Source organism: Haliaeetus albicilla, chromosome 13, assembly GCF_947461875.1.
Source record: "Haliaeetus albicilla chromosome 13, bHalAlb1.1, whole genome shotgun sequence".
Classification (NCBI taxonomy): Eukaryota; Metazoa; Chordata; class Aves; order Accipitriformes; family Accipitridae; genus Haliaeetus; species Haliaeetus albicilla.
In genome coordinates, this window is record NC_091495.1 from 35,980,060 (window position 1) to 35,997,376 (window position 17,317).

At 39.2% G+C, this 17,317-nt stretch overlaps 1 protein-coding gene across 3 annotated transcripts in view; it reads right to left on the minus strand.

The window, feature by feature from the left end:
- Positions 1-1,197: 1,197 nt before the first annotated feature.
- SMOC2 (SPARC related modular calcium binding 2) overlaps positions 1,198-17,317 on the minus strand; it is a 149,391-nt gene continuing 133,271 nt past the window's right edge. For 2 of the 3 annotated variants that reach the window (XM_069800818.1, XM_069800821.1), the window contains exons 10-13: positions 9,425-9,527; positions 8,232-8,506; positions 5,647-5,690; positions 1,198-2,846 (exon numbers count right to left, since the gene is read on the minus strand). In XM_069800818.1, coding sequence (XP_069656919.1) covers positions 2,823-2,846; positions 5,647-5,690; positions 8,232-8,506; positions 9,425-9,527 — 446 coding nt within the window. In that variant the 3' untranslated portion in view covers positions 1,198-2,822. The remainder of the gene's footprint in view (positions 2,847-5,646; positions 5,691-8,231; positions 8,507-9,424; positions 9,528-17,317) is intronic. The other variant, XM_069800820.1, reaches the window with a different exon arrangement.

Sequence of the window (17,317 nt, forward strand, 5' to 3'; positions counted from 1 at the left end):
TTTATAAAAGCTCTAAATAAATCTGTTCAGCAATAGCTGGAACTAGAACAAATATTGGTCAATGAGAAGCAGACTATAAGTTGTGCTTTCAATAAGAACAGAATTAAAATTGAAACTAAATTGTTGCACATGGGATAGGATAAAAACTGCAACTAATTAATTAGTATGGAACTAAATAAACACTGGTGCCGTATTGTGAGCCTAAGGGCCTATCTACATGGATTCCTTCTTGGTATCAAGGCCATGCTTGGTTACAGCTGGAAGGGCCAAGATTTATCTGAGTTTAAGTAACCTGTGGCTATATGGGAGATACAGGAACCCAAGGTGAATTTAGCAGGCTTTCAGGTGTGTTCCAGTCAGGGATCTGGACTCTAACTGGAACTATGAGAACTCAGTACTGCTTATAACCAAGTGGTGTAATGGCTGGATATTGAAATGAACTGTAAATGTGACAACACAGAAATACGTACAAAGATGAAATACCTCATGTTTCAGTCATTGCAGAGTCATTAAATGACTCTATGTTGTAGAAGTCTTTGGATACCTGAGAGAATGCCCATAGCATTTATTTGTGTTTTGGTAAGTGTTTAAGGCTCCTCATTACATAATCAAGTGACTAGTCCAAATTTGCCTCCCCACATACCCTCCCAGTTTAAATGGGCTGCCATTTCAAACCATGGACATGGCAAAATATTTGATTGCCTACATTTATATTGTTGACAAAGGTCACAGTGATGGAATTAGATGCTTCTTACAAAATGTTGCTATTAACCTTATTGTGCCTACCTAAGCAGGTGCTGAGTATTCTCAGGGTTTGCCTCTCTCTCCCCACTGTTTCCAGTCAGGTTGAAAGTTGCCCAGCAGCTCACAGTCACACCGAGGGGAAAAGGTGTGACCTCTACCTATGCCACATTGCACTTTGCTGAGAAGAGGCAAGAGACCAAGCTGAAGCTATATGGAGTTAGTAGCAACAAAGGATCTGGCCTCAAAATCACTACTTTAAGAAAGCAGTGGTATGAATAGGGCATGAACAACCTCAGAAGAGAATTCATAAAGGAGCAAGGGAAGAAAAGAAGATGGACACAATGTGAGGTCATCAGGCTTCTTGTAAACTCAACGCAGTAGTGAAGTCACCGCTGTGTGTACCCATTTCCAAACATGGCTGTCTGTGTTGCAGAAGAGAAACCACCAGCATAGTTTGATAACATACTGATCTTTAATCTTTAATAAAGAAGATTAAATTCAAAGTTTAACAGTATAAAAGAATAACAATTAATTTTTAAAACAAAAATACAAGATAACACACAGCTGCATCTTGGTTCCTCCTGCTGCCAAAGCTTAGAGTACGCAATTTCTGGGGTACAACTCCACTGCATACAGTGTTTCCTATCACTTCAGCATATGTTGAAATCGAAATGAAACATTTTTATTTGCAAAAAAGCTTTTCCAGGTACAAGCTCAAGCCAGGGTGCTATTATGATTAGCTAGTCACATGTCAGTTCCCACACGTTATTTAAACAAACCAGAATGAAATCACTGCTTGTTGCAACATTCCTGCCTTTCCCTGTCAGCTCCTAGATGCCAGCAGTCCCTCTACCACTGCATCGATCAACCCAGCTGCTTGTAACTCACAGTTGTTCAAGAGCTGAACCTCTTTTACTTGGGTCCCCTCCTCTAAATTCACATCCGCAAGTTCTTATTCCCTTCATGCACACGTACGAAAAAGCACTGGGGGCAAAAATGACAGAGAAGGTATGAAAACTTGTGAGAACTTCTTTCAGACAGCAAGGAAAAAGCCTCAGGCAGGGCCGATGCGAGCAGCCCCTCCTGACGGCAACTGTTCATAATTTGTTCAGCTTTACCTCCAGCAGAGCCTGTGGCAAACCAAAGAGGTGATGGGGGCAGCCAGGGGGAGGGGAGGCAAAAGCTCAACAAGGCGTTTAGCCTCCCCTGTCTCTTTGTAGTTAGATTTGCAGTTCTGACCCATACAAACTCTGCTCCTGCTTTGCACTGACCACAGCAACATGCTTTCAGGCCCAGGCTGAACCAAACTGGGGTGACGTTACAATCCACCTTACTCCTTGTTGGTTTGCTGTATTAATAACCCAAGTGAAAACAAACAGGGGAAAAAATCCTACCAAAATTTATAATGGAAGGCACCTCAAAAATGGATAAAAGGATACATTTTTCTACAAGTATCCCAACTGCAAAATAACTGTTTTCAATCCATTAGTGGTTGCATTCTCATTGCATGACCTTTGGAAAGCATAATAATAACAATAAAACCAAAATGAAATAAAATATTGCCACCAATGAAAAATCTCTTCAGTTAAAAACTGCAAAACCATGTCAACAGCAATTTACACACTTCCCTCAGTCCTGCAAACCTGAAACATCCAACACTGCTTGGACACAATTAAGAATACAGTAGACTTTTCAGCATAACTCTACTTAAATGACAGTATTGATTAAGAAAAACAAGGCATACTATTGAAACCAAAATACATAGAATCAGGTTTCTATGCTACTGTTCGCCAAAAAGCTATTTTTAAAAAAATGGTTTAAATGCAAACTTTTACATCTCCAACACGTTTTACATATTTCAGACAACAAAAGAATACACATACATTGTATGTGATAATTTTTCAAAACTAGCCATTACATTTTCACAGATTAAAAAAAAGTCTGTTTAAATATTTCATTTCTACAAAGTGAATTTACATTTTTAAGTACAAAGTGCAAATACTACAGTTGTTTTTATTGCCTTTTGGTGAGGAAATCTCCCACATGTCAAAGAGATCTGCCTTGGATCAGTAAGCTGTTCACCCTTGCTTCTTAGAAACTTGCTGAAAGAAAGTTGGAAAACTTTGCATTATTAATGATGTTTTCAAGTAATCAATTATAAACATTTATCTCTATTTTTCCACAGTGTCCACATGCCACTATCAGAATAAGAGTTCTGCACAAATATAGATTGGGAATAAAAAAAGCCCTGCCCTGTAGTCCTTCATGGCATCTACGAACAAGGGTATGAGCAACATCTTTATTATTTCTTACCTATAGCCTCTTTAAATCTATACCTGTCAAACACACAGTACTAGCAACTGCCTGGGCAAGTCCCTGGTGCAATATACCTTTCTATGGCATGTGATGTATAAGGAACAGGCTGCTGGCCAAAGTCTTATGAACGATCTATAGTTTCCTTGTAAACTTTTTGCTAGGCTGCGAAAGACCCTCTGGGTCTCATTGACAGCATGTGTGCACGTATATGTATGTGTGTTGGACAGGGTGGAGCTGAGCAAGGGAAATATACCTGGCTACTCCCCCAGTTCTGTCTGATCCATCACGTATTTGACCTCTTAGCACAACCGCAGCTGAGACTCAATTAGCATATTAGTGTATGTATCTATATCTGCTGTCTTTCAGTAAGCTTGTACGTGCGCGTACACGTACAGATGTGCACATATGTAAAAAAACCCTTCAGAAATACAGCCCTAAGCACGCGTAAACATATATATAACTGAACTGCTGCAATAAACTAGTAGAAAATGAGCTCTTGAGCGTCCATCTCCTGAGCAGTGCAAATCTGATCACTCCTTCTTAGGTGGGTGGTATAACTTGAGTGGCTCCTACCCAGCCCAGTTGCTTTTCAATAACTTCCTTTCAAGTGAAAACTTTCGTGAGGAAAGCCACCTTCTGCATTTGCAGCCTTGTATTGTTCAAGTATGAAACTGGCAACAGATGGTATGCTGAGCCAGCCTTAATTCGAGGTTATCATTTGTCAGCAACAGCTTTTAAAATAATTGGTGCTGAGTCAGCAGAAGTATTGGACAAAATTAAAAACCATAGACACTCTAGGACACTTTTATTACAGATTCTGCAAGTCAGGATCAGATTACAAGAAAGGGGAGAGGGCTTGTCATGCTTCAAGTGTAGTGCACGTGTGCCAGTAATTGCCATTATATAATTAAAATAACCCCTTTGAATGTTTTTGAGTTCCGACAGGATAATTGTTTTCAGGCTGCCTTGTTTAAAGCATAAGTGATTTGTGGGGGGAACTTGAAAAGTTAAGACCACAAACATTTGTTTAAACAAACAGAAACTTATCACATCCCTCTAGCTGTGAGAATATTTTATATTCCATCAAAGGTATGTAGGAGGTCTCTGGTAGAACCCACAACCAATGTTGAGCTTGCCTTAGGAAGTGTGAACCTAACATCAAACAAATCAGAGATAAAGCAATTAACAAATTGACTAGCAACAATGAGAGGAAGATTTCTCTTGGCTTGTGGGGAGGTTCACCCTGGGTTCAGTTTTTAACAAATTAATCTAACTTTCTGATAGATGGGAAGACATTATCCATGACTACGGTTTTGGGATGATTTTAGCCAAATTTCTGTTTGCCCAGCTGCAGGGTTACCTGAGCTGTTCTTATAATATGTTTATATGAATATTTTTAAAAACAGTGCGTCATTGACTGATGCTTTTGTGGGCATTAATCATTTAATTCCTCTAACTAATACAAAACTGAGGCAAGAATGGTATAAAGAGAATTCTTTACTAGACCATCCAAATAACTGGCAGCCTCCCAAGTCCTTCTTCAGACCCATGCAAAAGTGCTAGGAAGTTGTGCCCATGTTGTCCAGGAAACTGAATCTTTAGGATTAATGATCATAAAAGTAGACACACACAAATGAGAAACCCTTTTTTAACCTTTTTTTCCTGAGCTTCCACTTAAGTCCCTCCTTTTCAATGTGTACCTTTCCTTGATGTAAAAACTCTGCTTTTGTGCTTTTTGTAGCTCTGAATGCCCTGAGTAGCCAAAACTCCATGAATGACATACGCTAGTGTTATTCGGAAAAACAAAATCAAGTCTTTGCAGAAAATGGATGCAAAAACAAATCACAGATTATGTTGTCAGAGCACTTGACATTTTATTTGCTACAATCATTTTGCAGACTCAACCAATTTTAGTTTTAACATACATCAGCAGACTGATGCAAATCCTAGTTCTCCAGCATAATTTTGCTCAGCCAGCAAAGGCTTTTGAAAGTGACAGGTCTTTTCTCTACACTAAGATTTTGAAAGGTGTTTAAAGTCACCACATAATAATTCAGTGGGGTTTGTGAAATGTGTAGATTTTCATAGGGCATGGAAAATGCACGGCTTTGTTCACAAAGAGTCATTTCAATCCATGTAAGTTTGTGTCTGTAGTGTGACACACAGGAAAGTTAATGGAATTCAGTTAAAGCAAAAGGTAAATGAAGATAAAGCAGTGCACATTTAAAAGTGTATGGGAATGCTGTCATTCAGGAAAGCAGAAGACTCGTATGAGGGCTCGGTTGCACTCATCTAATTATCACTAACCTATATGCCAATTCACACTTTACCAGGAACACCCACATGCAGGCCTAATCCACTTTGCGTTTATGCACATTTACTCTGCGCCTGTAGCTGACTGATTCAGCTTTCCTTAGAAAGAACTTAAGTCAAAATTTGTTCATCGGGGTGCTGCTCTACATTTTCCCCACAAGTCTGCAGAATGGCAGATGAATGCAGTTTGAAGCTGCAGTGGTAACTGCTAAAACCCCCTGAAGTTCAGCTGGGCAAGGCAGGAATGGAGATCTTGCTCTCCTCAGTACTCACCTGCCTGCTGGATGAAGTGCTCTCAGTGTTGGTTTTAGGAGCCGCTAAAGGAAGGAAAAGAAAATATTATAAATATGGTTGCAAGTTATACCTAGGATCCCCAGGAACTGAAGCCCTCATTCTGAAAAGGTATTTTGTAGAGCATGGTAACTGCACAGCTTTCAATAAATGAGATAAAATATTTCAGATCTTTCACCGAAACATCCACTTTTTTCTTTCCTCAATAAAGGTGTGGCTTCTTTCATGGAGTTATATGAAAGTTGGATGACAGCATTTCTTGCCAGTTATTATGTGACATTTGCTTAGGACAGATTGCATCTAGTCAGTATCGAGCATTTCAAACTTATTAAATCTTTAGTAACAAATATAGCCTATTATCCTGGTGGGAAAGAAGCATGGACAAGAAGACTGCCTGGAAAGCATTCACTTTGCTTAAGGATATTGCACGGGAACAGCTCTATGAGCCAAAGACATTGTTCACATTTAAACTGTAAAACAACAAGATTATTGCTGGTTTTTAAGTTTCTTCATGGTAAAGTCCAAGACAGTGCTCTACATGGGGAAGAAAAACCCAGCTACATGACTCTGCTGGCCCACTCAACCTCATGAGCAAACCTGGGATGCTAGGGAGGAACTCGCTCTCTTGGTTTTCTATGTCAATTTGCTAGGCTGTTCAGCTATACTGGGACAAAGGGGAACAAAACTGGACCTTGAAGAATACTGCAGCTACTAGTATGCCCCTGAGAAAGGACGTTTTGCAGCTCTCTGGCTTTTATATTGCTTCAAATGGTTCTCACAAGACACCTGGAACTCCCACAGAATGATACAGAGCTGCTGCCGCCTTATCTCAGCTCCTACCTCAGGTGAGGGTGTCTCACCTATTCCTAGAAATACAACTCTAGCTGTAGTGAAGTGGTGATTGATTTCTTTTCTGCAAGTGAAAGGATTGTCGGAAAGGAAATTTTAATTATCAAGCAGGAGAAACAAAACAGAATGCTGATATTCCAACAAAAGCAATTTTTACTGTCTTCTCTTTAAAAGTATGTATTTCTAGGAAAGCAACCAAATTATTTGGTTTAGAATTTTTTTCCAACTGGATGCCATTACTTTTTCAATGCAAAAGTTCTGAGGTATGTTCTCCTTCCAAAAATTAATGTTCTCATTATTGACTACATTTTTTTTGGAGAAGCTCTGTTAAAAATCTCCAGTTATGGTGAACATAATTTTTACTTTAGCTAAAGCTGTGTGTGATCTTCCTATAATTTCATGCATCTTACAACTTCTTCTTCCAAAACAGGCAGTTTATCCTAATCTTTGTTTTTTCACTGGAATAGCCACAGGAAAAACTTGGTTTTGCTTTGAGTCTTGCTATAGCTTTCCTTTACACCCGGGGCAATGATTTTGGACCCAAATTTAATCTACAATAAGAGACCAAGGAGTGCCAGCTGCAGCAGGACAGAAGTGTCTTGAAACAGATGTTAACATATGAAGTGACCATAATGGCCTCCACTTTAAAACACTAGGCTGCTGAATGGTGTAGATGAAAAAGAAGCTGTTACTTTTCAGTTTCTGCATTTATGGCATAAAGATAACAACAGTCATCCACCTTCATATACTCTTTTTTTACCTCCATCACCTAAGTGAAAATTGCAAGGTATTATTATTAGGCCCACAAAAAAAACCACAGGAAAAAAATCCCAGATTTCATATATTTGTTTTGAGAGGTCTGTTTCTGTGAGCCACAGACAATTTACTTTATTAGTACAATGTACAGTTATTCTGTCTTTCTGCAGTATTCCCTTTCTAGACTTGAATACAACCAATTTTGTGGAAAACATTTTATTTCTGACTCGATTTCCCACTTGACTTGCTTTTCATTTCCTATGACACCTTTGTTTTACTGCCTTGGCTTCATTTTAAGGTCACAGACAAACAGAACAATTTGCCTATGTTCATATTCTACAACTTCTTACAGCATGGGGATCTACTGTTGTTTAAAAATTTTTTTTTTTTTAATTCTTCCTCATTTTCAGGAATTGTGTGGTTGAACTCTGTAGAGACCGTTACACACTGCAGTTAGTTGTTCCCCTTTCTACCAGTTTGGCAGCAAGATAAGGTGGCTGTGTACCAGCAGTTGTTCCACCTGTTTGGCAGATGACTACATTCCTCACTGTATCTCTAAACCTCATTTGAGAAATGAGAGGTCACTAGAAAGCTCAACAATGTACTTCCTTCCCAGCAGGAATCCAAAAAGCACAGGTGTGATACTTCCACTCATTCAGGACATAGGACTGTAATAACATTAAACTGGCTTTTTGATGACTGTTTATGTTATCGTATCCTCCTAGGTTTCCTACTGTAACACATGTAATGGTCAGAATCAATGGGAAATTTTTGATTCTGTTGGAGCAAAGTGATGATTTGCCTACACAGAAGCAGCTTTCCTGCCGTCTGCCCTAAGCTGCGGCTGCATTAGCTACGGACAGGTGTATTCTTTTATTTTCTATACTTCTGGCATATACAAATATCAGACTTCATCAGATTTGAAGAATCTGGTGAAAAAGATACTTAGAAAAGATTCTTACTATGGCGTTTCTTTGTTTCTGCTTTACCTTCTTCTTTTGTCACTCCCAAGCAGCCCATTAATTCTTGAACTGACAAGGACTTATCGTTGTTCACATCACAGTATTCCACAAACTTCTTCACACATTTTTTGGGTTTTGATTTCTTTCTTAGGAATCTCTTAAATGGCTTGATTTCTTTCTTGCCAATGTCACCACTGGAATTTTTATCTAGCTGTTTGAAATACCAGTGGACTACTCTCTCTTCTAGAGTATGATTTGGATCAGGCTCTGAAACCCTGAAACAGAAAACAAGAGTTTAGTCTTAATTCTGATACATAAACCTCAGTTTATACCTTTATTTCAGAATAGTTAAATCACTGTCAGATGCTTTGTTACATAAACCTCCCTGCTTTTGGACACTAGCTTCTTGTAGTGAATCCCTCTTTTTTCACTTTGGCCAACTGTATCCTAACTTTACACTAAGGGCTGGAATCTGCTCTTAGTTAACTCTCCAAAACTCTAGTGAGGTCAGCACCATACTCAGAAAACAGTGCTTTCCCCTTTCATTTCCTGAAACAGAGAAAAGTGAGGAGACAAATAAAAGAGAAAAAGACAGTTTCATAGATGGCAGACACATTAAAACATGTAATATAGCCAACCCAAGTAGGTCAACAGTCAGCATCGCCAAATACCTAGGCTCCAATTACAACCCATGATGGAAGCTCTTAGAGATAAAACACCTAAATGTATTGAATTACAGGGTAGGTTATAACAATAAATGTCACCTCCTCTTCAGAAGGTAAGCACCTGATCTGAAGACACCCAAAGTTTGACAGCACTTTAGGCGTTTTTAATTCTACCTGTGACTGTTGATAGCATTGGTTTGTTTTACAAGCAACTAGGCAAAATATGAATCAGGAAGGTAGCACACATTCATCAAGTAAAACCCGAAAGGAGAACAAAGACTGAGACACAGTTGCACCAGCAGCTACAGATAAACTCTAAGCTGTGCTGTTGCTGAGAATTCCGCTATCAATGCCTCTCTGTTTAGTGGACATAGTCCACTGTGGAAACTTTGAAGTAAACTCTCCTAGATAGATTCTTGGAAATTTACCCTTTGTAAAGGCAGAAGAAGAATTACTTCTCAAAACCCTCAATCATTCATTCATCACTGCCAGACACACAAAGACACACAAAACGGATCTGAAACCCACCGGCTAGAAGACAATGATGGATCAGAGACTGCGTGCACCATATCCGTGGACAATGCATCCAAAACACTAGTCAGGAACTCATTCTTCTTGGCCCCAGGACAACCTAGAAAACCAGATTTTTTCTTTTCTTGTTTCCTTTTTTCACAACATCTAAATTCCAATGATAGTTCAAACTTAGAGATCGATGTGACTCCCTGTACACAAATTCCCATCAATTGTGGACAAGCTCATAACATAATTCAAAGACAAACGTCTAAATTCAGGTACGTATCTGGAACATAAAGCAGGAATAGAAAATGATCCTTCTGAACTCAAGCAAGTGGGAATCTGTTTTGCATACCATGGGTCCCCTTCTTTCAGTTTTGGCCATTGTTTTTCCCTCTTTAAGATATTTTTTCCATGGGTGTCACATTTGAAAAGAACAGCTTTGAAACAACAGATGTTTGTACATGACACAGACCATGTGAAACACGGACTAGAAGCCCATAGCACACCACTTCTTTCAGATTTCCACTTTTGCTCCTCTGAACTACCATTGGCTTTCTCAACACACATTCTCCCAGTGCAGTGGTTTTCCTCTCTGTAAAGTAACAGTCAGCTCCTTGCCTTTTTCACTTTTCTCTTGGACAGGGGCTAACTCCCGCTATACAGCACCTAACCGAATGGGATGATGTTAGTCGGTACTTTGGTTCATACTGTGGGATCCTATGGTGATGCTAGATCATCCTCATAGTTACATTCCCTATGCCACGGAGTTCTTCTCTGAAAGAAACTGACAGCACGTTTCAGACCCATAATACATCAGATAAATATATACTGAAAGATTGACTCCTAGACCAGTGCAGCTGGAACAGATAAATTCATCTGACAAGCGCATGGATGTTGACACGTGGAGGTTTGCTTATACAATACACCTGCTTCCTCTCCTCTTCCCTAGAGCCCTGAGCCAAACACCAGGTCCTCCCCTAGCCCTGTAATAGTGGAGTTCAACTCTAGGATGATCCATGAGCAGTGACATGAGATGATAAGCTTGAAGCCGGAGCCCGCAGCAGGACTTACACAGACAATTCTGTGCTGGAGGCCTGCTTACCCGCAGTTCTGTCCGTAAGTGAAAAAGGGAAACGCTTTGAAGTGTTGTGAAAAAAGGAAGATTAGTCAATCAGTGGGGATTCATTATTTCATTACACTTCTTAGTGACCTCTGGAGCAGGCAGTAGGATTATCTGAGCCTGAAAAGCCTCATCTTGCCCAGCAAATTATTTTTTAATACATCCCATGTTGATCCAAGGAAATGAACCTGTGTTATATTAGCCCTTAGCTGTGTTGCAGTAAGAATAGCTCAGCTATTATGTATAGCCGCAGCACCCACTACATATTATTGTCTAACACATTCATGTAGTTATGAGTTCCCTGTCTCTTATGTGCTTGCCTTCGGCACCAGGGACATTTTATTTCAGTAACTGTAAACGGAGTATAACAGGAATTCACTGAAGCAAGTTTCACTGCACTAAAAGCACACATCTGAAACCAGTTGTCACTCTCCAAGATATGTTCCTCTTCCCTTAGCCTTTAACCAGTTGTTTTTTCCTGCTACAACTGGGAAAAAAAAGAAAAAAGAAAGAAAAAAAAAAAACCATCCCAACAGCTATGGCTATAATCCTAAATTCGAGTTCCGTGAGACAAGCACTTGAGCTTTCCCTGTAAGGCACAGAAATGAGAAGGGTGGCAAGAGATTAACAGGGAGGGACACAATACAATACCGACAGGTTCCTGGCAGCATTCCATGCATAATTTAAAAGTATATTCTCTAGAGCACAGAGCTTGCTGGTAAGTAAGGCTCAGACACTGGGACTGTGTACGTAAATGGTGCATCGAGATTTAAATGAACCCACGGAACTTTGCGAGTCACAAAAGCACCTTTGCCCAGAGATGGGCAGGCAGAGCCCAAGCAGTTCCCATGCAGAAGGCATATCCAGCTGTGTTAGCGTGGCAGCCTGCCTGAATCCCACAGCAAAGTCTCTGAGCAACCTACTGAGCTCAGCACTACATCTTGCTAGCAAGGGTACTTGGCCTGTGGACCAGAGCTGGTTCTCTTCAAAGGACAGGCAAAAAGAGGTCTGTCCGAGGCTCTCCATGTAGACCTGTCTTGAATGATACAAGCTTTATCTATTTCATGCTGGGGTTGTGTTACTGTCATCAGGCAGAAGCCTGAATCCTGCTCCAAACATGAGTTGTGAATTGATACAGGGCTCGTGGAAAATGCAGACAATAATGTCTCAGCATATAACAACGCAATGCAATATGGAGACAAGGCAATTTGACTTTGCTTCTTTCTCTGTCCTTTTTTGGATATATAATAATGTTAATATTCAATTTTATTTAGGAGCTCCACCTGAATTTTTCATGTTAGTTATGAGTGTATTCCTGAAACATCTGGAAGAAACAAAAATGTATGTTTTAGGTAGTTTCCACTGCTGTCCAGGGAGCTGCTGAGTGTACATGCGCTACAGATGTAGACATCAAAATCATGACTTAGCTTGCTATTTATGAGATACAGCTAGGTAGGGGAAAGTATCAACTTCTAAATTCACAAGAAATCATGGGGAAAAAATTCCATAGTTTAAAGCCTGTCTCTAACAATTTTCCCTAAGATTCAGAAAGGTTTCTAAATGTGTATTGCATAAAGTTCCAATAGCAGCTAAGAGCAACAGAAATCTTCTCATAGAAATGAAATCTCGCTGTTAAGACAAATACAATCGGCTGCTGTGAAACATTCTAAATTATAACTCTACTACTTAATGTAAAATGACACCCCACAAAATCCTCACCAGTTAAATACAGAGAAAATATTCAGTTTCTCCCAATTATAATTTTTGCTGATGTGTAGGCAATCACACAGCAATTTACCTTACAGTGAAATCTCTGTTCTTTGCAGGTGTTATTAACTCAAAATAATTCTCTGGAGGCTTCACGCTGAGCTTTAATTTGCAACAAACTTGTGGGTGAAATGGCAAGACTGGGGGAGCTTTAGCTTGATTGTAATGAATAATTCACTCTTACAGGACTAAATACAGAAAGGGAAAGACTAGTCTCTTATGGGAGCCTTATGCTTCTCACTATGGTTTATGTGCTTCGGTTTCTTCTTCTGCAGCTGCTTGTCCTGTGTGGATTTGACAGCTTACATAAATAATAATTTGTTGTTAAAGGGTTGAAGTTGAAACCACATGGAGTTAACCTACAAGTTCAGAGACGTAACATGGAGTTGAGTGTTTGCTTTAAGGATAGTTTTACCCAGAGTAAACCTTAGACCAACAAATACATACCACAAATGACGGGAATATACAAACACCTCATTTCAGCTATAATATAAAGGTAATCAAAGAATCGTCATTATACATTATATATCTCATACGTACACATGTCTCTCTATAAATGCATCTACCTTTAGTGCTGAGGAGGGATTTTTGGAGTTAAATCTGTGGGGCAGTTGTCTATAAACCTTCTAAAACATGCATCCAAGTGCCTTGGAGCTCCCTCCTTGGTTGATACTAATCTACCACTGTCAATCTTGGAAGATTACCTTTTATAGTACATCTGAAGTCATGGCTAGAAAAGTATTTTGCTCATTTCTGTAAAAATGTGAATACAATAGATAAGATTAATCACTTTAAAAGGGAGTTTACATTAATCTTCCTGCAAGAGAGGGAACTGTCTTGAGTCAGTCACTCAAGTAATTAAAGGCATGACAACTTCCAACTAGCAAATCTAAAGCTTCTTTTTCATTCCCTGTTTGGTAGCATGAATATCAACCCTAGCAGTGCACTCAAATACAATGACCACTGAAATACCTCTGAAGATTATAAATAAGTTTTGATCTGCCAAAGATCAGAATGATCAGAACTATTCATGTTTCTTTTGCAGCTTTAACTTCACAGAAATATAGTGGGATACAGAAGAAAACGATTTAACAAAGTTTGTTGGTGCTACTGGTTATCCTGGGAGAGCAGACAATACAAGTAAAGTATTTTTTCTTGGACTTTTATTCTATACACACATATATGTCCAGTTCATGAGTTTATTTCTGTTGATCCATATAAATCACAAGTTTGTGTTTGTCTAGATGTACTGAGGGCCCTCCTCATTTTTTGGAGGACATCTTGAGCTCTTCCTAAGCCCTGTTACAGCAAAAAAGCCCTTCAAAAGATGGGAACTGAAATTTGTAACTCTGCTGGAGCCTAAAAATCATGGCTTCAACGGAGTCAGTGGTTTTATGGCTCATTGCAGTTTTTCCCTTACTGCACCTCCCGGTAACCTCTCACAAACAGTAATTATCTACCTCTTAGTCTGTATCCTAGAGGTATTGAGGACATTATCATGTCTCCTTGTTAACATCCCTCAGGTATTACCCTTTTTTTTTCTTTTTTCTCTCAAATATTCTTACCAATTAAAAGAATTAAGTTAAACTTGGAGCCAAATTCTCTTTTATCTGTGCTTACCCAAATTTCAGAAATAATAAAGTAGAACAGAATAGATGTTAGCTGGAGGGGAGCTACAGATCCATTGCTTTGTAGCTCCAGATCTCTATGTCTTACAGGGAAGAAGTATTATTTCTGGAGAAGGGCACGAAGCAGATTTCAGTTCTCCACATATATTTAACTTTATTTTTGTTACTATTTTAAAATGACCTTTCTGTTCTCATTTCAGGGGGAAAAACAAAAGAGTTAACAAAGGATGCTCTCTGAAGGCCCTACCCTTCAATCCCAGGCATTCATATCATACCAAAGTGCATTGAGGGGGATTTGTTGAACTTGAGCCTGCTGAAATGAGGGGTCTCACCCATAACAGTTATTTAAGCTCAGTATAAAGAAACCCATTCAAAAGGCATTCATCCCAACTACCTTAGACTTTTTCTTAGAATAGGCTAGGATCTCCCTTAAAATGTATCTCTTCTTCCTCATTAACTGCTGAGGAAGCCCAGACAGCGAACTTACATTCCCAGGTAGTGTAAAAATGCTTGTGATGAATTCTGTATGTATCTGTTTTGTAAGTTCATTTAGGCTTAGACTACTCTGTTATTCTTCGGGTAAATGTGATGGAAAGAAGGGATAATGTTCATAGCAGAAACACATATGATCTTATAAACAGTTTTCTCAGGCAACTGAGCAGCAAAGGCTGGGGCATTTGTTGATAGGAAAAGCAGTTCATTACATTTATTTCAGTTCTTGCAATATTATTGTTAAACAAGAAAAGGAGAATCAGAACATCACAGCATAGCACAGACAATGCAAAATGACTAACTTTTGATTGTCACTTTTTCATTTGGTTTTTCCTCCATGAGAGTTTGAAAGGCTTTTGAGAAGCGAGTTTCTTGCTGCTAACAGGTCAGAGATGTCACTGTATGAGCAGGCACTGTAATCCTCTCAGATGCCATCCAAAACTCAAAGCAGAACTTGAGAAGGTCTGTGGACCTTATTTGCCTTTTTAAAACATTCTCTTGTAGACTCTTACCTCCCTAGTTTTGACTGGGAACAGGAAAAAGGTCTGAAACTCAGATGACAAGGGGGTCTTGCTCCTTTGCTGTCTAACCGGACACAAGGCAGCTGATGTTTTTATTAGGTAGCCACTGCTTACACAACATCTACCCCAGTTTTGGAGGCCAAAGACATTTCAGTATGTTGAGAAGAATCTGAAATTCTGAGCTTTTAGGTTCAGCCTGTGCCAATGCAAACTCCTAACCTTCAGAGGCTTGTCGCCTTCTGTTTAATGTGACCTGCAGTACAGCCATGTGGGTCCAGCTCCAGTGTAAGAAACACAATGTATTTGACTGAAGTGTAACAGGAACACAAGTCAATCAGCCCACTGATTAGGACACAGAGAGAAGAGTTTCAGGATTAGAAAGGGGCCCAAAAAAGGTCCAGAAGAGAAAAGCAACTGGATCCAATTTTCAGAAGGTTATAGTTCTGCTTTACATACTATATTTCATGACTGCCTGTCCCTGAGATATACAGCTGGTACTTCTAACTGCAGTAACACTTTCAACAATAGCTTATTAAATTGAAATATTCTGGAATCCAGTTTTGTATAGTATGGCAGGCATCTGAATCTCCACATTATCACTCTGAGAGTCTTAACAATTAACAACCAATATTACTTAGGGAGTCAAAATGCAGTCCTTTTTAGTAGACATTTATTACTTCCAATTCACTTGTATTTTCATCATGCTGTTATGTTTCCTCTCAGGAGATGGGTATGAAATAACCATATTTAATTACCTCCATTTAAATATCCATTAAAAAGGAAAAGCTATTACAAAAAATGTATGTTGTTACAATTATGGAAGTGACCTCAGAAATAAGGTGCATAATTCTGGTCTCCTGCTGGAAAAATTGAACTAGGGGGAATTACTTAGTGGGGATGTTTTTTACATTACTTAATTAATCTAAGCAGCCCGCTTCTTGGAAACGTGCATGAAAAACAGTCTTTTCTACAAACTGATGTTGATTTTAACCTTTCTGGATATGTCTTACTGAGACTTTTACCATTGGAGACAACAGCTGAAAATCCCAAAAGCATCCGCTCTCAGCTAAAGCCACAAAAAAGCTCTCTATCCAGATACTAAGAACCAGCGGTCATTAAAGCAAAAAGATGAGGGAAATTCAGAGCTGAGTTAGAAACGGCCAGCCCAGCAGCACACATTATATAAGGGCTATTTTCAAAGAGGATCTGCCCACAGAGTGGTACCAGGTTTTCAGAAAGAAGAGCAGAACCTTCATGCCGGTCTGTCGTTCTTACTCTGCCATAACATGGGATGGACGGAGGTGTAAGGCCAGCACTCCTAAAGATACCTTTCAGTCCCTCAAAGAGTGATACATGATGGATTTTTTCAAATGCACCTTTGAAACGCTGCGCCTTTTTTTTTTTAAATCCAAGTGTAGATGGTACAGAGCAACCCCGACCTGTGGCTCACAAATGGGGAGTCCCACAAATGCAGTGACTTGGTGTCTCTCTCTCCTGGAAATGAAAGCAGTGGCAGAACCACCAATTACGAACCTAAGTCACTGCTACAAGGGCACAAAGCATATTGTTGGATGGTGTAGGATGAGCTGGAAAAGGTGATGGAAGGCAGGAGCAGAAAGGAGGCAGAAGATCTAGCTATATTGCAAGCAGTCAGGTGAAGTATCAGAATCTTTACCCTTGCTTTATTTTGCTTATACAGATACCTACAAGTACTGAATTTGAATTGGGAGACAAATTTTCATCAATGTTATCTGATTATTTTTTCTCCCTCCCTCCCATAACTGGCAAACGAAAGATTTAGAAATTGGATTTCCAGCACAGGGAAGAGCTGGGAAGAGGGAAGGCAGGCATGGCTATTTCTTGGAACATTAACTATATACTGAATTTTAACTCAGAATTAGTTTTTACAGCAGTGATTAAAAGAGGTTTATAAAATGGAAATCCTGGAAGCAAGTGAACTGAAACAAGAGTCAGCAAGAACCACGAAAGCATTACTTGAACACTATGGAATGAACCAGTCCTTGGAAACCTGGCATCACAAAAATCTCCCTCTATATATATATGTAGTATTTAATTTGGGATTGGCAGTTGTGTTACCTTCCTGGACACTTTCCATTAAACATGACAGATTTCCTCTGCAAATACCATTTCAAATCTCACTGGGTAATCCTTTGCTAAATAAAAAAGCTGCAAAATTACTAATACAAAAGCATAAATAAAGCCTTACAATTGCTCAGTATGAAACTTTTACAAGATATGATGTTATGCAAGAATGAAACGCCCTTAGTTCCTGCTGAAGTAAGTGGGCATACTATGACTGTCTGAAGACTCATGCCTTAATAATTAGACACTATTCATTTAATTAAAAAATGAAGGT